Raw genomic sequence first — 20,830 nt, 5'->3', positions numbered from 1 at the left:
CGTAATACGTAGCTATGGATCCTCGATATGTTTGATAGTTCCATAATCATTAGATAATAGAAAAAAAATGTTGCAAAACTACGTGAACTACGCTGTGCAACCCGCCGCTGAACTGACGTGATCTGTATCCATCTCACAGCGTACAGGTAGACTTCAAAGTTCTCCCACCATCTAGCTTCCTCACATGCGTTCCTGTTCCCGTTCCAGAAGCAGTAGGGTTCATCGGCAGTGGCTTTCTCTTTTCAACAACGTTGGCCTTCACACTCTCGGTCTTCTCTTCTTCGAGCTTATTTGCTAGCGCTGACCCGCTACTAGCGGAAAGTCGCAACTTCTTCTTTTTATTGTTGTGCGCGCGGAACCTGATGCGTCAGTATGTAATCATACATTGCGAGAGCTGGACTAATACCAGAAAATGAGGAGCGAGAGAATAAGTAGACCGCCAACGGAGCCTCCAACTGCTGTGCCAACGGTATAGCCTATCCCGATATCAGCACATAGAGAAGATCTTTCAGATGCCTCTGCATAATGTAAATACCTGTAGAGAAGCCTGAAGGGCTGCCGCTCGAATTAGACGGTAGGGTACTGGTCGGGTTTGGCGGAGATGGAGATTCTGTCGGAACTGCTGTCGGAACCGGAGATGGATTTGCTGAAGTAAAGTACGTAGGCGCGGAATCTGAAGATGATGATGATGATGATGATGTTATTGTTGTTGTGGATGGTCGCGTTACGGTAATGAACACCGATTGTTGGCCATTGAATAGAGAGCTTAGTCCCGTAAACGCACTTGACTCCAATGCAGATGAAGAAGAGGCGACCCGCGTAGTATCAAGCTGTAGAGTAAGTTTTAGTCTTGCTGATGTAAAATTGGGTTTCTTACAAATTGCGCGCTTGTCATTGTGATGAAATTGAGAAGGAGCAAGTATAAAAGCAACGCTTCCATATTTGACAGCAAGAGGGATAAGATGACCATTCGAAGCTCAACCTAAAGAAAACGCTTGATCTATGTATGTACCTTTTTTCAGGTGTGTGGGTCTCAGCCGCAACGAGGCGTCGGTCTAGAAACTCCACAAGTTTGGGGGCCAAGCTTATCGCGCGAGGGGGAAGTCCAGCTGAGCGATAAGGCAGACTTCAGCCGCATCGAGGCTGGCAACCTCTCTCAATAAAAATATCGAACGTTTCGATCTCCTCTTTTTTACTCTTTAATACGTACCGATTTCGATAATGGACCCGTCGGGTTGTCTCGCCCTTTCCACACGAACGGACTTTACAGCGTACATCGATCTACTCCGCAACGCCACAGGCGGAGACTTCAGCCTTGTGAAGGATTGCAAAACCAATGTATGCGGAGCATTATGGGGCTCAGGAAATCCAGATATCAGCGGTATCGGTATGGCGATTGGATATATTCTTGAGAGCTTCATATGCGCATGTCTCGTAGCGACATCGCTGTGGTTTGAACGAAGCGCAAGAGGCCATCCAACCATCGGGAGGCTATTGGTTGCGAACGCCACAAGAACCTTTTTCGACAACGCGGTCTTCTTTACATTCGCGATTCAAACTGCTAGCATTGTTACACTGTCTGGGGTTGACTTTGGGGTCAACGCCGTTGGAATGGGAGGGTTCACGGTTGAGATTGCTTGGCTGGTGTCTTCGCTCACGCTTCTGCCTCTCCTTCCAATGGTGTTGCGACCGGAGATGTTCTTGGAAGGCGGCGCAACAGATGCTACTAGAAGACGATCGTCTAGTGGTACTGATGTTCCAGAAGACGGATATGAAGATCCAGGAAGCGGCGCCGATGGACAATCTGGGTCTCTCTCCGATGCTCGTAGAGGACAACGTTTTGTCTTGTTTGTGATATGCTGGGCTATGGGCTTTTGCCCTTTCTTCTCTCGCATGGGAGGGACTTTTGGTGAGTGGCGCCACTATGTTAACGGAACACTGTCTGACCAATGCAGGTGAAAGCCGGATCGGGAATACGCCAAACACCGCCATAACGTCCAAAGAATGGAGTGTGATCGCAGGCGTCTGTTTCGAAGGCGTTAGCACTATCAGCTCACATGAACGCAATCTCACCACGGCGTTCGGCATTCTCAGCTATCTGCTGTTGTCCATCGTGGTCATCTCGAAAATCCTTTCTTCCGCTTTGGAGGACATGGATCATAAACAGAACTGGTTGACAAAGTGCCGTTCTACGTTCGATGGAGGTATTGTTTGGTTGTATGCAAAATTGGCAATCGACGTTGTAGTCGCCATCGCACTGGTTGTACAATTCTGGGCGTTCTTTCGGCTACGACAGCTACAAAGTGTCATGATTCGAGCAGCTGGTGCAAGCTTCCCGGACGGGCAATGGACTTTTGGTCAGATCGTTGCGACCGTTGTTTTCGTTCCCGTTGCTGCCGAGGTCATGTTTGTATGGAAGAGACGTTCACTGTATCTTGGATAGGAGCATGTGGATGCAATATTGGAGATGATAGTGACGCACATGCCGAAAGCGGGGAAAATGGAGACTTGGTAAGAACTATGACATACTGCAAGTAGTCTCCGCTACTATGAAGACATCATCAATTGCCCTCCCCCGGACCATTCTTTTGGTAATGATCTTCACCTGCCAACCGATTCGTCTCTTCTTCATAATAGTCATCTGCATCGATCGCATCCGTCGCATTCCTCCGAATGAACTTCTTGTATTTTCCAATGTTGAGAGGAAATCCGTTATGAGCCGCAGCTGTGCTGCCCTTCTTGCGAACTCCGGACCAATGCTTTATACTATGACCGATGACAGGTAGCTCAGGGGGGAGAAGAAATGTATCTTCATCATAAGGTTTTGCGCGGCCCGCGGGATGGGGCCAGTGAGTGAGGTACTTCCTCTCCGAGTCCTTGAAGTCGAATGGTTCTGGTGCTGATGCCGATGCTGGTGGTTCTTCTCCCGATTGATTATCAGCATCTTGCGCTTCTTCTGATGGTTCTTCGCCAGTCTTATCCGTATCATCTGATGATTCGGTATCGCTTTCGGGTGGAGGTCTGACGTTTCTGCGATCTTGCAAGGTCCTGCGAGGATACGTTCCGATGAAATGACAAAGAACTGGGTCAAGGACAGCAACACCCCTGGAATAGAAGCGTCCGACTGTATGCTCTAGAGTGGCGAGATGACACGCATTGAGTTTGGTTTTGTACATCTGCATGACGATTTCGTCAATGAGTGGCTACAACGTTGGATGTATGGTCAGTCTATGTCTTGTAAACATGCAGGTATCAAAGGAGTGTTTCTTACCAGTTGCACGGATTTGGGCAGGCCTAGCTGCAGCATAGCGTTGTATAGATGGATTTTTTCGTCAAGTGCAGCTGGAATTCCCATGGTGACAGCACCGTCAGGTCCTGTTGGCTGGCGTGCGCGCCTCGTCTCCTTGGGTGATCTTGCATCGTCCTCTTTGTCTAATTCATCTCCTTTGCGATTGATCTGTTTTTGCATTTTTTGTAGCCATGGAATGACGTATTCGTTGATTTCCTCCGGTCGTATGAACGCCATTTGATCATCAGGTTGTTCGGCGAGTCTTTTTCCACTAACGCAAAAATGATAGTTGATGTCGAAGTCCTGAGTCGATAACTCGCCCAGAGCAGCATGATGTTGTCTTGGATAACGCACTGGCAGATGAAGCGTCTTGGCTCCCGGATTGTATGTGAAGTGATCATCAGCGAAGGTCGAACACTTCCTCAAAGTAGCGCGATCAACAGTCGTTGGAATAGTGTATGAGCTTTTCCGCCTGAACTTTTTGATGGTTTCCCAATATCCCTCCCTCTCGCAATAGAGCGTTCTATACTCTTGCTCATCGATAATGATTTCAACGGTATCAGTAGAAGCGTCCGCAGTCTTTTGGTTGCAAATATCAATCTGCTCAATGTATCGATAATGATTCGCCAGATTCCGTGCTTCATCGTCTAAGTATTGATCGTGTTGTTCAACAACTCTTCCATTCGCATGATAAAGAACCATGGTGTCGTCTGGGTATTCGTCGGAGAAGTTGATGCTTGGATTGGTGGCTCAGAGGATGTGATGGTGATCTTCAGCAGGGCTCGAGAACTCCAAGGTTCGCTGGCAGAAGATACCAATTCGATACCTCAGACCCTTTGTTAATATGGAACTCTCTGACAAAGGCGAAAACTTCCGAAGCCATCGACGCGAGGCATCACGTTCTTTGAGCGCGCCGTATTCGGCACAAAGCGGGTACATCAACTCAGCCATGCGGAGTATAGTACTCCAATCGACCGCCATATGATACCGGATACGGTATCATGTAACTTTAGACGCGTGTTTGTTCGTTGGAAATGTTGATGCAAATGTGCGTAGGTGTGAGGATTGTTGTTTAGGAGAGATACATTGAAGCGCTAAAAGGTTGTACCTCGGTTGCGCCGGATACGGCTAGATCAGAAGACCCTCAATCAATGACCCTGGAGACCATGCTGCAACGACGCGCTGCGAATTCATATTGGACTAATGGTGTTGAATAGTCGCAACTGCGTAGTGTCCAATCTCTTCACCGCAGACTGCCCTCTACACACAGCTCCATCCACCCACCAACCTCCCCCATCCTACTTCCCACCCCCACCACAAGCCCTCTCCAACGTCAAAAACGCAAAATGCCCCCCAACAACCGGCCTCGCAAAGAACCAAGGGCCAGGAAACCCACCATCACCTTCAGTGACATAGAGATCCGTGAAAGGACGGTCCGTGACGGTCTCATTCAACCAAAGCGCCACGCGATCAAGAATCTCGGAGCGCACCTTCTTATTCGCAACGGCAGCAGCTTCAAACTCCCAATCGGACTTGGTGTAAAGATGGCGAGAGTCCAGGGGTAGGCCGTATTTCTGCATCACCGTGGAGTACCAGTCACTCTGGAGGTTGTAGATTTTGTCGGGGATGAAATCTTCGGTGATGGGTGAGCGGCTGGAGGAGTGTTTGGAGGGTGACAAGGGTCGCTGCGATTGATCGTTTCCAGATGCGTAATCTGGGTGTTCTGATAGGGAAGACGAGTTTGTGATGGTGGGGTGGAAACAGAGTACGGCATCGGCGTAGAGCGAATATAGAGTGGTCCAGCTGCCGTACCAATCGTACGCGAGTTTGGCATGTGTGCCATCGCGCGACATGCCGTATTCTTGCCACTTCTTGATGTACGTCTCGGAGATGTTGCGGTAGTGCTTTGCATCGCCGGGTCGATCCATGAGGTCTGCGATTTCACTGAAGGCTTTGATGCCGACGATGCCCTTTAGAGCAAGATTCGTTTGAAGTGGCAACCAGCCAGCGAAGTCATCAGTGCAGACTGTGATACTCGTTAGCTTGTATTTCGAATTATAGCGAGTCAATGCTTACGCTGGTTGTGGGGCTCAAGAGCATCTTCGACAAGATAGCCCGTCCATTGCTTCCACAGGTCATAGCTGCCTTCCAGCCACTTCTTCGCCTGATCGATACCCTTAGTGCTTCCGCCCCAAGTCTCATCGATGTAGTCAACTCCGTTGTGCATTCCGACGCTGTTCAAAGAGAATGCGTTGGTTGCATCGGTACTACGGTCTGCGTCGTTGCCGGTTGCTGACCAGATGGACTGAGCTTGTGCGTCGGAATTGTAGCTTAACGAGTTAACCAGTGCGAGACCCATGATCAGCATGTCGCCACACTCTTCAACAGGCATGTACTCGTCTCGTCCATCAGCATGTCCCGTCAAATTAGGGAAGTGTGCGCCAAGGTCATGCATGGAGTACTTGTTGGGATACTGGCCGGACAGCTGGTGTTCCAGAAGTGGCTCCAATAAGTACGCCAACCACCTAGGTTGCGTATACAAGAAGAACGGGAAGGCTGGGAAGATGACATCAACTGTTTGACTGTTTCCGTTGGAGGAGATCTCTTTAAGGAAAAGTAACGGATTGTCTTTAGTTCCAGAGAAGCTAGTGGCACCCATGACCTGTCGTGCAGACAAGGCAACAATATCCACGTAGTTCGTCGAGCCAGATTGGTAGGCATCAATGCGCAGCTGTTCCGAATAGTTGCCAGCGAGGCTCTTTGCCATTGCGAAATCGCCGTAGTGGAATTGAATGAGCTTGTCATCTTGGGGGAACCAGGACTTCCACAATGGCCGCATGAACGTGAGACCGCGAGCGGACGCATATTGTGTGACTGGATCTTGGATGTGGGTTATCGTAAACAGCACGCTGTCGCTGTTGCTACTGGATTTGGCAGAGGTAGTGGAAGAGTTTGCCAACTTGAAGGCTTTCGCAAACGCAAAAACGGGCTCTTCATCCATGACGGCGCGGAAGTTCCCATCGACCTCGTTCTGCAACGTTCCGGTTCGAGCAAACCGCTGACGCAAGAGCGCGGATGTGCCCGATTCATGGCGCGCATCGACTGGCCCAGTAAAGTGCAGCTGACCCCATTCAGGCTGATCGTTCGTCTCGGTGAAGAGCTGCTCAACCTGTCGCTTGACTTGCCAGGTCTTCAGCTTATCGTTTAGACCCGGCGCGACATGCTGGAACAAGCCCCATTCTATCAGGCTCTCCCTCTTGCCGCTGACCCATTGTCCGTTCACGTCCACGTATATGTTGACATCGAACGTTCCTTCTACGTGTATAGACAGGTATGCTGCCGGTATGGTCTGGCGCAAAGTCGAGGTCGGTGTAATGGGCGAGAGGAAGGACAAGGTGATCTCTACGTCTTTCGCTGAGCGGAGTGCGTCGGGCGCTGGTATCGAGTACGTGAGGTTGGTGGTCGACGCGTCGTATTTAGCACCTCGGTAGATGGGGTATGCTATCGCGTAACTAGTACGGACGGGGGTTAGCAATGGCTGCGCTCCGAGAGATTAGAGCAGACCTACTCCTTGTCCTTTTGCTCCAGAGAATCATGAGGTCGGCCGAGTAGCGGGTATACTTCGTTGGTGTCAGGAACCGACGCCATGACACTGAAGCCAACCTCAGACCCAGTCCAGAACATGGGCCATTTGCTCCATGGCTCTTCTCTTGCGTTTTGCAGCCATGTGCTTAGATATGGGTTCCGCACGATCAACGGAAGGACGGGTGGTTGGAGAGTCGACGCATCTACCGCGCTTGCTAGGAGCGCCGCAGCTGCGACAATAAAGGGACGCATGGTGTAGTTCGAGGACTATCGCCGCAAGATCGATACCAAAAGAATATGCTCGACGCTATAATGACGAAATCATGAGTCATGGGCTATTGTATACGCAAAGAAGCATGAAGCACGCAACAGTGTTGGAGCTGTCAGCTGGGATGGAAGCTCGAGGTAGCTGCAGTTTGCGGGGTTGTGGAGGAGCGAATCACGGCGTGGTGCCTTGCATCATCGTGCCGATCGGCAATCGTCCCACGTTTCATCTTACGCGTCCTGATCTCATGACATCTCAAATGTTGATTGAGTAGCGTACAGCAGCATCAGAAGCTCTCAGAAACAAGCCATCGATCTCTCAGCCTCATCCTATGCTCCAATCTCGCAATGTCAACGTGCCCGCTTCAGAGCACTTGCAACCACACTGCCCACCGCGGCTCTATCACGCCCCCAACATCACAGCAGCCTCTGCGCATCTTCCGTAGCGTCTGTTCGCAGCGATCCATCTGGCGTCTGTGATCCTCGACGTTTCCAAGCAGATGCAATCACGCTCATCAATGCAGAAGCCGACCGACCTTGCTCTCTGCGCTTGAACGGCGGCGGAGTGGATATGCCGTCCCGAACCGATTTGACGGGGCTGGGAGTGCGCACAGCCCAGTCGTCTAGTGGATACGCAGGATGCGGGTGGTACGACGTGGATGTCTCGAAGTCGTTCTTGATGGGAAGCGTAGGAAGAGGCCGTGAAGCTGGTTCTGGAGGCCCAAGTCTGATAGACGGTGGTATCGAGAGCCGGTAGAACGGGGTTGGTGTGCGAACAATGCCATGGCGCTGTTGTGCATTCTCACCTGCATGCTCAACTGGTAGATCTGCCTTCGGGCCTGGTGCACCGCGTGGGATGTAGGCGCGTGGCTGCTCTGTATCGCTCACCAGACGTAGTGATGCTCTGTGGGTAGAGGGTTTTCGCCTCCCCGCTGATGTGGGTCGAGTAGGGCTTGACGAACTCCCAGTCTGTCCTCGTATGCCTGTAGCACTCGCAGCTCGTCCATCAAAATTCTCTTTGCAGTCCTGGAAGACATCTTCTGAATCCCTGCTCATGGCGCTACATGCCCTTATGCCCTCGATGGCTTCATCGGTACCACCACCTTCGTTTGGCTCTATCACAGGGAGGTCGTTCTCTTCGCCAGCACCGCCGCGATTTTGATCAAGCAGCCCCAACTCGCGCAGTTGATCCCAGCTGCGGCAGTAGTATCGGAATGTCGCAAAAGGCTGATCGATAGGGTCGATGAGCGCGAATTTGTAAAAGCGCTTCGGATGCTGTGGTCCCGCAGGCCCAGCGTTCACAAGACTATCAAAGTTAGTATAGTACGTGCGTGTGACGCTGGGCGCCTACCCAATCCCAGTCTCAGTCTTTGCGTGCTCCGTTTGCTTGTACTCTTCTGCCTGTCGTTCGACTCGCTTCCGTGCATGTGCACGATGTACTCGTATCTCGACGCGCGCGGTCTCGTCGAATGTATTTACGTCATCTTTTGTTGTAAAGCAAAGCACTCGCTTCTCGAACTTTTTCCTGTCACCGCCATCGCCGGGGCTCTCGAATAGACCGAACATAGTCTTGCCCTGCCATTCCTCGTCCTTGCCCGTCGACCAGCTCACGACGTGCGCGCCGTTGATGTACAGCTTGAACAGGAAGTAGTGCCCTTCGGGGACTGGCGGCGACACAGCATATTCGATCCAGAAGGTGCTGCCTGGTAGAGCTGGAACGTAGACGCTGCAAGTCGACGTCTTCTCATCGAATTGCGGCGTGAAGCTGGTGCTGCCACGCGGATCTGGGCGATACTCGGGCAATTTTTCGATATCGAATTGGGAATGCAGTCCGACGTCGATGCTACGACAATGCATTATGGCGGTGGTGGTGATGTGGCCGGTCTTGGTGATTGCGTGGGTAGTCCAACAGTACAGGAAGCAGGTGCGGTTGCCTCAGATGGTGAAGTACACGACTGGCCGACTAGCGCGACTGCTCCATCCTCACTCAACAAGGCGGATTCACGTATGCTATGCATTTCTTCATTGAATTATTCTCGCGACATGTTAAGAACACGCAATTGTATATCGGTTCGGATAGTTACAGTACGCAGAAGTGAAGTTTCTTCACTGTTCGAATTGAAGCAGTGTTACTCTTTGGTGCTTGTGACATCAGCAATCTTGCGAGTTGACATCATGCCAGTCAAAAATGTTGTTCCACGATTATCGACGCTATATTCTTGCCAGCTGTGAATTATGGAAGTGGCGCCGCTACAAAGCATCTTGTCTCGGTCTGAGAAGTACTTACTCGGGGCTGCCGACAACGCGAACCTGTCACTCCCGATATTACTGCAGTATCGCTGGTGATACGAAAGCAGACACCTATGCACGAAGATCGAGCGGTTCCTTCACCGGAGTAAAGGTAGTTGCGATTTCACTACTTAGGTAGTTCTCACGTGATGGCTCGTTCACTGCTCCTCCAGCACAGGCCCACAGAAACACTCCTCACTATATAAGTCATAGCCATGCTCTCATATTCTCCTCTCCCCACCTAGCCTATCTGTCGCTAACTCAACCGCGTTCGAAGTAAGTCAACCCCTCACTTCTTCATACACAATTCTGTAAGGGCTTCACAGGCTTGGCCCGTCGACCTATCTCTCCACCACACTGTTATTAGATTGCTAGACCTTTTGCTTACAGCAGTTAGGACAAGCTTGGATTAAGAAGGATCTGTAGCCATGACAACGATGACCAATCCCGGGCGCATGCCTCCGCCTAAAACGAACCAGCTTACGCCAAAGCAGCTCGCCGAGTAAGTTTACTCTGAAAGCCTTTCCTTTTTTACATTCCAAGTATCCTAACTGCAGCAGCTTCAGGAAAGGCCCAAAGGCAAACATCGTCATCGGTCCCGACGATAACCGCTACATCGGTCTTGAGAGTGCATCCGTGAATCTACTAGCGCACTTCTCTCCCGTAGCCCGGAAGAAGCTCATCGAAGAACGATGCACAGTCTTGACCATTCCTGACGGCTCGAAGAACGCCATCCGTTGGATCTACAAGTACATGCAAGCTGGCGAGCGCGATCCCATGGACACGGCCCCGTTCGAGGCACTGAGCTCCAATGCCTTGATCGACGTGTACAAACACTGCGAACTTCTCGAGTACGAAGCGCTGAGGAAGCGTATCTTCAATCGACTGAAGAGCAAGTTCTATCACACGCTTCCAAGTGTCGACGAGATCAAGCTCTACCAGAATGCAATCCCAGCGCTGTACGACTGCGCAATTCGCTGTATTGTCGATGAGATGGCGAGGCCGTGGACTTGCGACTACGAGCCGTATCAAGAGCTTGCCAACACGAATGAGGCCTTCAGCAAGACGCTAGACGATGCGTTGCAGAAATACATCGCCTCACGTGTCAAGGTCAGCGAAGAATACTATCGAACCACGAAAGATCGCCGTGTGATCTGGGCTATCAACTACATCGAGGATATCCGCGCCGGTCGTCGTCCCTACATCAAGTTCGCCGACAGGCCTTCGAATATGTTGTCCTGGAAGCCTCAGCAGCAGGGCAAGGGCGCCCCAGGTCTTTTCAACAACATTAAGGCTGATGCGAACGGTGTACCAGGAAACATTCCAGCTCTTGCAGCCAAGCACGACAAGAAGTACGTCAGCAAAACCTACACACCGTTCACCTGCCACAAGTGCGGTGGTGAGGGTCATATTGCACGTAACTGCACCACGGCGACTGCTGGTGAGTCCGTCACCGGCACTGCAGTTACATACAAGAAGCCAGAGTATCGCCCAGGTCCAATCTGCTACACCTGCAAAGGAACCGGCCACCTTTCCCGCAACTGCCCAGCAGAGCAGTCCGCCGCCAAACCCGCAATCATCACCGGTCTTCTCAACAAGGCAACAGACAAGCGTCCCCTACCCGTCTGCTACGAATGCAACGACACCGGCCATATTGCACGTAACTGTCCGGAAGAGAAGCCGCAATCTGAGCGGAGCAAGGCAAAGTCTCAGCAGCCGTTCATTTGCTACAAGTGCGGCGGCGAAGGCCACATGGCGCGCGAGTGCACGGAGGACGTGTCAAGCAGCGAATACGCTGACCTCTCCTTTTCCTCTTTTCCAGCCTTGCCTCCCACTAAAGCCTCCACAGGCGGTGGAAAGCTCGTTAATGGATTGCGTCCTGCTCTCGGTCCCGCTCGTGCAGCTGCTGACGCTGACCTTGGTGTCAACCAGGCAAACGCTATCAACTCGTCGGAAGAAGGAGAGGGCTCGAAGACACCTGAACATGAGGTTCGTTAGCGCGGGAAGGCGCCGACTGTTCTCATCATCTGGATAGCTGAACGGGATGAGAAGCAGACTTGAGAGGATGCGTTCAGGAAGTCTGATCAGAAGCTGAATGGGCGGAGCGACATAGTCATGCAACATATCATCCTTTGATGGGGGTCAATGAGGTCGTTTGGAGACCGAGCTATCTATAGATTATTAGATATATACAAAGCATTCTAGCAGAATTACAGGACGTAGTGTCCGAATTGAGATTGCTAATTTCTTGGGAAGATGCTCAGTTTCTGTCGTATCGTTGGCGCCGGACGTACGTTCGACTAATTGTTTGAGGCGACGAGTTGTACTACGGCTGATCGTTGTTTGATTTCTATTCCTTGTCTCCACCAGGCTTACCATTCTTCTCTAGATGGTCCTTGATGCTGAACATACCCGTCCCCCGCTCGAGCGGCTTAGCCTGAGTGGGACTAGGTTTCCAGCCAATCATGTAGATCAATCTGAAGGTAGCCGGAAGCGTGCCATCCTCATTGCCATGAAGCTCTTTATATATAGCTTCGGCGGCCAGTAGTACGTCTCTCTGGATCGGCCCCTTCTCTCGTGCAAGCACAGCGTTGGACTCGCCCATGGCTTGCAGGTCCTTCATCAACGAGAAGGTATCGGGATAGTCGACTACGATATCATCGACGTCCACGGTGAGGAGGTTGAAGCCGGCTTTTTGTAGCAGTCCACCCACATCCTTCACGTCCGCTAGTGGCGAGGTATGTGTTGAGACACCACCTCTTCGGTCCAACTCTGCTAGTTGCAGAGACGTACGAAGCTCGTAGAGACTGTCTCCTCCCATCATGACGCCTATGAAAGGAGCATCTGGCTTCAGAATGTTGTTCACTTGCGCCAACACCGAGGGCAAGTCATTGATCCAATGTAGACTCAGGCTGCTCAAGACCGCGTCGAAAGAGTTTGCTTCGTATGGTAATAGCTCCGATGTCGACAAGACCTCGCGTACAATGTCAATCTCCTTGTTGAAGGGTAGATCGGCATCGCGGTATAGGAGCGCTTCCGACGAGTCTGCGGCTGTGATGGTGCCGATTCGCTTGGATCGAGGGCCTTTGTCTGGGGCGTCTTCGGAGGGTAGAGTAAGTGCGCGGGATAGATTGCATGCGTTTGCACCGAGATCGAGGACTTTAGGGAAATGCCGATTTATGTCCTGTGGTCGTTAGTCGCAGTCCGTCTCTAGAGTGGGGAGCATCATACTAATACTCGCTCACACAGCCTGGATGCCACCTCATCTCTGAGATAGTCTACACCTCTGCTGTTTTCTTTGTCTGCTGCGGCTCTTTCCTTCTGTAACCACTTCTGTTGGCCACTGAATATCTCCATCATTGGAGCGCCGGGCGCTTGTACCGCATACCGTCGGGTAGTTTGGAGGGGCAAACATCGTCGCTTTAGTGGTGGGATGAAAGCTCGGATCGAAAAGGATGCCATAGTGCCAGTAGAAGACGAATTGACTCTATGATGGCGGTATGAACGACGCGAAAACGGATGGCGCGCACGAGAGAGGATGAGAAAGCAATACGTCAAGACCCTGGAGCTCCTGCGCCAATCGGCGTTTGGCTCCACCGAGATCTACCTCCGCCCTCCAGAAGTCCATCACCAGCACCACTTCTTTGCCAACCCGGACAACTGGTGGGGAAGAAGCACCCACTCAGCTTCGAACGTTATTCTTGAATTCGCGATTTCGCCATGGCGCAAGCTTTTCCGTACACGTACTACGCCTGCGACTGCTTCGACAACAACACCACGACCTCTACGAAACGCACGACGCACGTCCTCGCTGCCTTTGACGACGAAGAAGAGACGTTGGATCCGAGGAACCCGCGCTCCAACTACGCCCTATACCCGCTCGAACATCTTCTGTACTGCGAAGACTGCCTGCAAATACGGTGTCCACGATGCGTGATCGAGGAGACGCTGAACTGGTACTGCCCGAACTGCTTGTTCGAAGTACCGAGCTCTGTGGTTAAGAGCGATGGAAACCGGTGCACACGCAATTGCTTCAATTGCCCCGTGTGCATCTCGCCGCTCATAGTCAACCTTCTCGACAACCCTGACGCGGACCAAGGAGTGCCAGACCGACACATACTCGCGTGTCCGTACTGTCATTGGAGTACGATCGAGACGGGCATAGAGTTCGAGAAGCATACAGGCGTGTATTCGCAGATTGCACGTATAGCGAATGGAGGCAAGGCGATACCAACCGCGAAAGAACGCGATAAGGAGCGCGAGAGGCGCAAGGAGCTCGAGGGTCGGCAGAGAGACTCAAGGAACCCGTTATCTCCTTCCAGTGATTCTACAACTGTAGATGTTGAACAGTATGAGCCACCGACACGCGACGATCTATTCTCGAACCTGGGTGCTTTTTACAAGGCGCAGCTCGACTCCCAGACACCAGCGAATCCTCTCGAGATGAATTTCTCCTCGCCCTCGGCCTATTCTCGAATCATGAATCTCTATTCAACGAACACAGCGAAGAAGCAGAAACGCAACAAGCCGACGCCGATGCGAGAGGCTGCGTCGGAGTTAGAAGGCCTAGTCATCCACGACCCCGCCGCGGACAACGCAGCGATCGAGCGCATCAAACGAGACGGTTGGGGCAGTACATTGTCGCCTGCCCAGAAGCTCGCACAACTAGATCCCCACATGCAGTTCGACAACGAGCTCCGGCCGATACCGACTCTCCTCTGCACAAAGCGATCGAAGCGATGCCGGTCCTGTCGACACATCCTATCCAAGCCAGAGTCCAAGATAACATCAACACGATACAAGATCAAGCTGCTAGCACTTAACCACATCCCACGTCTCAGCATCCGCGCACTACCCCCCAACCCAGCTGTGCCACCAGTCCCCGGCTCCATGCCCGCCCCACAACCTCCTTTCAACTACAACACCCTCCGTCCGGGCATCGCAACGCACTTCCTCCTCCACGTCAGCAACCCGCTCTTCGATCCGATTCAAGTCACGCTCGCCACGTCAAGCACCACACCCGGCAAAGTACAGTCCCGTGTAACGATACTATGCCCACAATTCGAAGTCGGCGCCAATACCGATGTTTGGGACGACGCGCTCGCTTCAGGTCCCGCACCTATGCCTCGCCGCTCAACCATCAACGCCGAGACGGGACAAATCGAAGCGGGAAAGATTTGGGATAAAGGACGGAATTGGACTAGTGTAGCTATCGAAGTTATCCCTGGCTTCCTTAGTGAGCTTGGGGGCGAGGACGAACTGGACGAAGATGAGGATCTGCTTGAGATCCCGATTTTTGTGCGTATTGAGTTCGAGGCAGATGTCAATGCGGAAGAGAGGGGGCTGGGTGATTCTAGGGGAAGTAAAGGGGAGAGAGAGAAACGGGAGGAGGCGTTTTGGACGGTTGTTGGGGCGGGGAGGATAGCGAGTGCGTAGGTTGTGGAGGTGATGATGAGTGTTTGTGATACCCATTTGTTTATTTGAGGACAGGTGTATAGATACATTGCTACTCGCTCTTTTTGTAGTGCTAGCCGCTACGAATGGACGCATTCCTCAACATCTTCCTATCCAAAGTGCGTCTCATTAGGAAACACTTCCCCATCCTTCTTCTTCTTCCTCGTCACCATCCCATCCAACGTGCCTTGGCTAGCCTCCCTCTTATGTCCTACTTTCTTCTCACTCCTCACCGCCATCTTCTTCGCCTGCTTTGGACTCGGCGGCTCATCTACATGCGTATCCTCTTCATGCCCCTCCGCATCTCCAACATCCTCCTCTTTAACCATCGCGCCCGGCGGCCCTCTACTCCCTTCCGTCGGGCCCTCCGCGCCATCCTCAAAGAGCTCCCGCCACGTCCCATCAAGCACCTGTGGCGAGTTTCCATACAAACCAACATGATACGCGTTCTTCATACCCTGAATACAAATCTCCCTCCTCTTCGCAAAATCAAACATCGGCTTAGGGTATACTTTCATCTTACCCTCGCCTGGCTCCTCCTCCGACCCATCCCCCTTGACCAAACACCCCCACTTCTTCTGATCCGCAATCGGCGCTTTCCACGGCTCGTAGATGTACTTTTTGTCGAATCGCGCTAGTTCAGGCACGTACTTTCGCACGAAGTCGCCCTCTTTATCCCATTTCTGGGGGAAGGCGATGGGGGAGTAACATCGGTAGAACTGCGCGAAGAACGCTGTACAAGACAACCATTGCCAGTTCCCGATGTTACACGCAGCTTCATGGTCAATGAGCCATTCTTTAAAGACCTCGGCGCCGCGCTCCCAGTCTATGTAACACCCGCCCCGCGTGAGGAAGCAGGCGACGGCGTGGCGACCGAGGTGGTGGATCCAGCCTTCCTGGGCGAGTTGGCGCATGAGCGCGTCGATCCACGGGAATCCCGTTCGACCGTGTTTCCAGCGCTGGAAATGCGATTCCGCGTCTGCGTTGTCGACTAGATACTCGCCGGTGATGAGATTGGTGCTGGTGTCGATCTTGGAGGGGAGGTGCCAGGGGATGAAGCGACAGTGTGGGTTGTTGTATGTCTGGCCGAAGGAGTAGCCCAGCCCTGCTTGGGCGCCAAAGTACATGTCGCGGAAGAGGAGTTGGCCTGTTAGACTGGTGGGTGGTTGTGAGGCTTTCCCCTTGTACTTGTCGACCACGTCTTGGGCGCGCCAGTAGAAGAGTCGGCAGCTTAGGGAGCCGAAGTGCATGTGGGGGGAGAGCAGGGTTGTGGACTGGGGTGAGAAATCGGTCGGGGCGGTTTTTGGCTTCTCGAACGTTGCTGTGTAGTCTGTATCCGCTATGATTTTGTCGAGGGCGCGTAATGCTTCCGTTTCGCCGCCGCGGTGCGAGGTTGTTGCTGGCTTCAGGCCTAGCTCTTCCATTGTTGGTACTGCGAAATCGCCTTTTGGTCCTGCGAGAGCAGAGTACGAAGCTTCGTCGGCGTTTCTTTGAATCGCATTGATGTCCGGCGCGCTTTCTGGCTTCTCTTGATCAAACTTCAGATCCGTTTCCCCTGGGTCAGGCAGGGACTTGGGAGCGGGGATAGGTCTTGGGATTGATCCAATCTTCTTTCCTGCAGCCTGCACCTGGTTGATGGTCATGGTGGGCTTTCCATGGTTTTGCTTGACCAGCTCATCAGGATCGTACAGAGTTCTCCCGGTCTTCATAATGACTTCAACCCCGGCTTTCTTTGCAAGTTCCGTCACCTTCTCATCCCGTTCTCTTGCATATGCATCGGTATCTTTCTCGAACACCAGATGGGTGATCTTCCATGCCTTGAAGAGCTTGGGTAACAACGTTTGCGGTGCTTCACGAATGAGGAAGAGTTTTGACTTTGGGTTGAGCTTGGTTATCGACTTGGAGAGATCGTTCTGGCAATCGAGGAGATACTGCCAGCGATTGGGGCCTACTCGAGCGCGATAGACGTAGTGCGGATCCCAGGTCCATATAGGATAGAGACACTCTGGCTTGAGATCCAATGCGGCTTTCAGGGCTGGAGAATCGTGGAGTCTTAAATCGGTCCGGAACCAGTAGATCACTCGTGGTTTCGACATCTCTCACGCACGTGTGGTAGTTGAAGTTGGTAGGGTAAAGCTTCGAGAAGAGAAAACGGGGATCTGCTCAGTCGATTCCATGTGATGGACCCACCGAACTACAGCAAAGATAATACCTAGGTACTCTGCAACTACTGGGGGAAAACCGCATGGCTGGTATGAATGCTGTCATCGATCGGAGCTAGGGCACTCGCTAATCTTTCTTAGACCATCCCAGATCCCAGAAACCAATCGGTCTCACTGCTCTCTCCGACGGTGGGACCTGGGACGACACTGAACCCTGAGCTTATGTGAACATGCTGAGGGTTTTGCAGTTGCAAGTTCGACGTTGTTTGAGAAGCCTTGGTGGTAGCTTCCCTTGGAACAGTACACAGCGGGTGCGCCTGCGATATCAGTCCATGTCAGCTTTGCCAAGGCTTGCCCAAGGTGGACGACAATTGGGTAGCTTTTTACTGCGTAAGGATGGCGGTCAAGAAATTTACCCATTCCTCTGCGCATGCCCAACCTCAAACGCGCCTTTGCAGCGTGAAGCCTTATGATCAGCCAAGTTGCTCCGAGAAACCCAAACGCAGGGCACTGTTCAGAAACCGTCCAGGGTCCTCTCAAGGCACATGAGTTGTCTTGTTGGGCAGTATCACGGCTTTGCTAGCCGAAATGAGGTGCGCTGGCTGCGGGGACAGTTGGTGGCGCACATGGGCGAATAGCAATTGTCGGGTAGCAAGTAGCACCGAAAGACGTTGTTGAGATTGAGAGGGTGCAGCTGCACACTGCATGCATGCAGAGATAGTAGCAGCTATAGTCAAAAGCAAGCAGAGGGAAAGCAGGGCGGCGGGTGCGCGTGCGATGATGAAAGAACGGCTCACTAGCGGGCGGGTTCATGCGTCATGGCCTCGGGGAGCTTCGAGGTTTGGCCCAAGCTCCCTTAAGCTCGTGGACCCATGGTTTGTTGTGTGCAAACAATCTCCCAACAGATACTGCAGCGCTTTGCCCGAATGAGTGAAGAAGGGACTCTGACAGCGCAGAGGGTCGAGCTGGCGTGAGCGCGCGTGCTTGCTGTCCCCGCGTGAAGTACTTAGAATTGCCGTGCTGCAGTTTACCGCTGCTCGCGTCGGTACTACTTGCACTGCAGATCAGCGCCTCCCTCGACACATTCGCTGGCTGCGGGGAAACTACCACAACCCGTATCGAAGCTCCGCGCTCTACTCTACTCTAGACCCATCTCCCCAGGCCTCACCCGCCGCCCACTTGCCCTCCACCTTTCTCTATTCTTCACCGACCACCAAGATGGCACAACCACTGGAAGATGCGTACATCACGGTGAGCAACATGCAAGTAGTACCACGCACGCGAGCTAATCAATCTTGCAGCTTCTTATGAGCGATTCCTACCTCCCAGGCGCAGTCGTTCTTGCAAACTCTCTGCGCGATGCTGGCACCACCAAGAAGCTTGCCGTGCTCGTCACGATGGAGACGCTTTCAGCTGATACCATTTCGGAGCTCAAGGCGCTCTACGACTACCTGATCCCCGTCGAGCGCATACGGAATGCCAATCCTGCGAACCTCTATGTCATGGGGCGACCTGATCTGGCCTTTGCCTTCACAAAGATTGCTCTGTGGAGACAGACTCAGTTCCGCAAGCTCGTGTACCTCGACGCAGATGTGGTAGCGCTGAGGGCGTTGGACGAGCTGTTCGACATCGAGGCGTCGTTCGCTGCCGCTCCAGATATTGGTTGGCCAGATGCTTTCAACAGCGGTGTCATGGTCATCACGCCAGACATGGGCGAGTACTGGGCACTGCAGACCATGGCAGCGACTGGTGACAGCTTCGATGGCGCAGACCAAGGCTTACTGAACCAGTACTTCGAACACCGTCCGTGGCAGCGATTGAAGTTTACCTACAACTGTACGCCAAATGCCGAGTACCAATGGGAGCCCGCATACCGCCACTACAAGCGCGACATCGCCGCGGTCCACTTTATCGGCAAGAACAAGCCCTGGATGGCCCAACATGCGGGTGGGAAGGGTGTCTATGGAGAACTGGTAGCGCGATGGTGGGCGGTGCATCAAAGGCATCTGCACAAGGCGAAGGGCCAACGAGCTGGTGAGGGAAAGAGCACTCTTGGTGACTCCATGCTTTCTTCCTCTACTCCTGCCCCTCTCGAAGCCTCCGCCGTTACGACCGAGCCTCCCATGACCGAATTTGAAGATGAGATTCAGAATATTGACCAAGGTGTGATAGAACCAACCCCCACGGTCGAACAACGGAAATTCTCTGCGCCCGAGATGCAATGGGACGCCACCAAGTACGCTCTTTTCACATCGAGATCACTGAGTAACAACTGACAAGTCCAGATTTGAGCCACCAGCGTCATCGAGACCCGAAGCTGCCAACTTCCCTACGCAAACGTATGCCTTCAGTGATAGCCGATCGCTCTTCAAGGCACCACGAGCCTATCCCGATGCGCCGCGAGACATGTGGTACCAGGTTCCAGAAACCAGGGAAGCGCCCAAGCCCATCTTCCCATGGGAGCAAGAGGCGGATAGACCTAAGCCGACGCGTGTGTTTGCCGAGGACTTGTCACCACAGCCAACTCCCCAGGTAATGTCGCCGACACATGCTTTCTCAACCACACACTTCGACGAGAGCGATAAGGTCGCTCCAGTCCCAGCAGAAAAGGTTAGAAATTTTGGTAATACTACAGCATCGAGCTCTACTGACCAAGCCTGTCAGTCTTATCAGAACAATAGCGGCAACGCCTGGGATAATGTTCCGGGAATCGACAGCTACGTTCGTGCCATATCGGATCTGAGTGGAATACGGGGTAAGAACCAGTCGCTACAACAGACCACGGGCACAGATGATATCAGCTCGCCTATATTGGATCGCAAGCAACGCCGTGAGAGCTTAGTCCTCACCGACTTCCCGTCCGCAGTGGAGCGACCGAGTCTTCCTGTAACACCTGCGCCGGTTCGTCGTCCAATGTTCTGGGGCGAAGAGAGGAACCAGACAGGCGAGCTACCTTCTGCCACAGGAGTGCCGGATCAGACCGAATGGGTATGTTTACGGTACACCTTTTCCTCTTTCAATCATGAGCTGACTTTGAACTTTTAAGAATCCGGAGGAGAAGCTTGACCAGTTACGGCGGTCATCCCTGATCGAATTCGAGCACCTGAAGAAAGACGAGCACCCAAACCCGCCAATGCGTGCACTTCCCGAGCATTCAATTGCCGGGGAGGAGAAGACTGGCACTTCGTTTGGACTTGATGGAGCGAACGATCAGGGCATTCCCGGATCTTTCCCCAGCGTTGTCGAGAAAGACTTTGCTAGCAGCGACCCTGCACCAGACGTGCGACCGAGTTCCAGTGATCGTTCCTTCGCACATGGGGACGAGAGCTCTGCGCCCCAGCACTACTCCCAGCAGGACTTCTCCTCTGGCTCTTCCAGCACCTTTGGGCAGAACTTCTCAAGCTCGACATCGCAGGTAACATCCACGGAACAGACCACCAGTCAATCTTCGCAGTCAATCCAGGCTGGAGGCATGACTTTCACTGTACCCGTCTTCGAGGACGGTACTTCAGCTGACACCCAGGCCGCTGGGGATGATCTCAGTCCGACACAGAGTCGGACCTAGAACAAGATGATGAACGAATGATGGATATCAATGTTTGCGGTACCAATTTGTCGGTTATTGACCATGGACGATCTCTTGCTGCTAACGATGGAGGATACATGTTGCGATTTCAGTTTTACCCTTTCGTCTTGATACCTGTATGTTTCGTGTCTTTCGTTCGCGAGCCTTCTAGCATTTGCATCGTCACTGCATAGCGATCTGTTGTAGCTCATTATCCATACT

At 52.6% G+C, this 20,830-nt stretch overlaps 8 protein-coding genes across 8 annotated transcripts; 3 read left to right on the top strand and 5 right to left on the bottom strand.

The window, feature by feature from the left end:
- Nucleotides 1–2,561: 2,561 nt before the first annotated feature.
- On the bottom strand, nt 2,562–4,240 carry J4E88_000953 (uncharacterized protein; the record flags this gene model as incomplete). Its single annotated transcript, XM_049394626.1, has 3 exons — nt 2,562–3,203; nt 3,272–4,025; nt 4,116–4,240. The coding sequence occupies 3 exons, from the start codon at nt 4,238–4,240 to the stop codon at nt 2,562–2,564; spliced, it is 1,521 nt and encodes a 506-aa protein (XP_049260455.1).
- A 347-nt stretch (nt 4,241–4,587) lies between these two features.
- J4E88_000952 (uncharacterized protein) lies at nt 4,588–7,126 on the bottom strand (the record flags this gene model as incomplete). Its single annotated transcript, XM_049394625.1, has 3 exons — nt 4,588–5,315; nt 5,366–6,801; nt 6,858–7,126. The coding sequence occupies 3 exons, from the start codon at nt 7,124–7,126 to the stop codon at nt 4,588–4,590; spliced, it is 2,433 nt and encodes an 810-aa protein (XP_049260454.1).
- Nucleotides 7,127–7,555: 429 nt separating this feature from the next.
- On the bottom strand, nt 7,556–8,995 carry J4E88_000951 (uncharacterized protein; the record flags this gene model as incomplete). The annotated part of the gene is made up of 2 exons (XM_049394624.1): nt 7,556–8,444; nt 8,490–8,995. The coding sequence occupies 2 exons, from the start codon at nt 8,993–8,995 to the stop codon at nt 7,556–7,558; spliced, it is 1,395 nt and encodes a 464-aa protein (XP_049260453.1).
- Nucleotides 8,996–9,882: 887 nt separating this feature from the next.
- On the top strand, nt 9,883–11,425 carry J4E88_000950 (uncharacterized protein; the record flags this gene model as incomplete). The annotated part of the gene is made up of 2 exons (XM_049394623.1): nt 9,883–9,929; nt 9,988–11,425. The coding sequence occupies 2 exons, from the start codon at nt 9,883–9,885 to the stop codon at nt 11,423–11,425; spliced, it is 1,485 nt and encodes a 494-aa protein (XP_049260452.1).
- A 352-nt stretch (nt 11,426–11,777) lies between these two features.
- Nucleotides 11,778–12,787, bottom strand: J4E88_000949 (uncharacterized protein; the record flags this gene model as incomplete). The annotated part of the gene is made up of 2 exons (XM_049394622.1): nt 11,778–12,611; nt 12,659–12,787. 2 exons carry the CDS (start codon nt 12,785–12,787, stop codon nt 11,778–11,780), a joined length of 963 nt encoding a protein of 320 aa, XP_049260451.1.
- A 360-nt stretch (nt 12,788–13,147) lies between these two features.
- J4E88_000948 (uncharacterized protein) lies at nt 13,148–14,863 on the top strand (the record flags this gene model as incomplete). The annotated part of the gene is made up of 1 exon (XM_049394621.1): nt 13,148–14,863. The coding sequence occupies one exon, from the start codon at nt 13,148–13,150 to the stop codon at nt 14,861–14,863; it is 1,716 nt and encodes a 571-aa protein (XP_049260450.1).
- A 128-nt stretch (nt 14,864–14,991) lies between these two features.
- On the bottom strand, nt 14,992–16,977 carry J4E88_000947 (uncharacterized protein; the record flags this gene model as incomplete). The annotated part of the gene is made up of 1 exon (XM_049394620.1): nt 14,992–16,977. The coding sequence occupies one exon, from the start codon at nt 16,975–16,977 to the stop codon at nt 14,992–14,994; it is 1,986 nt and encodes a 661-aa protein (XP_049260449.1).
- A 1,284-nt stretch (nt 16,978–18,261) lies between these two features.
- Nucleotides 18,262–20,608, top strand: J4E88_000946 (uncharacterized protein; the record flags this gene model as incomplete). Its single annotated transcript, XM_049394619.1, has 4 exons — nt 18,262–18,294; nt 18,345–19,279; nt 19,329–20,031; nt 20,090–20,608. The coding sequence occupies 4 exons, from the start codon at nt 18,262–18,264 to the stop codon at nt 20,606–20,608; spliced, it is 2,190 nt and encodes a 729-aa protein (XP_049260448.1).
- Nucleotides 20,609–20,830: the final 222 nt, after the last annotated feature.

This window comes from Alternaria novae-zelandiae, assembly GCF_023758075.1.
Source record: "Alternaria novae-zelandiae strain BMP 2774 chromosome Unknown scaffold_1, whole genome shotgun sequence".
Classification (NCBI taxonomy): domain Eukaryota; kingdom Fungi; phylum Ascomycota; class Dothideomycetes; order Pleosporales; family Pleosporaceae; genus Alternaria; species Alternaria novae-zelandiae.
This window is presented reverse-complemented; position numbering and strand designations above follow the sequence as displayed.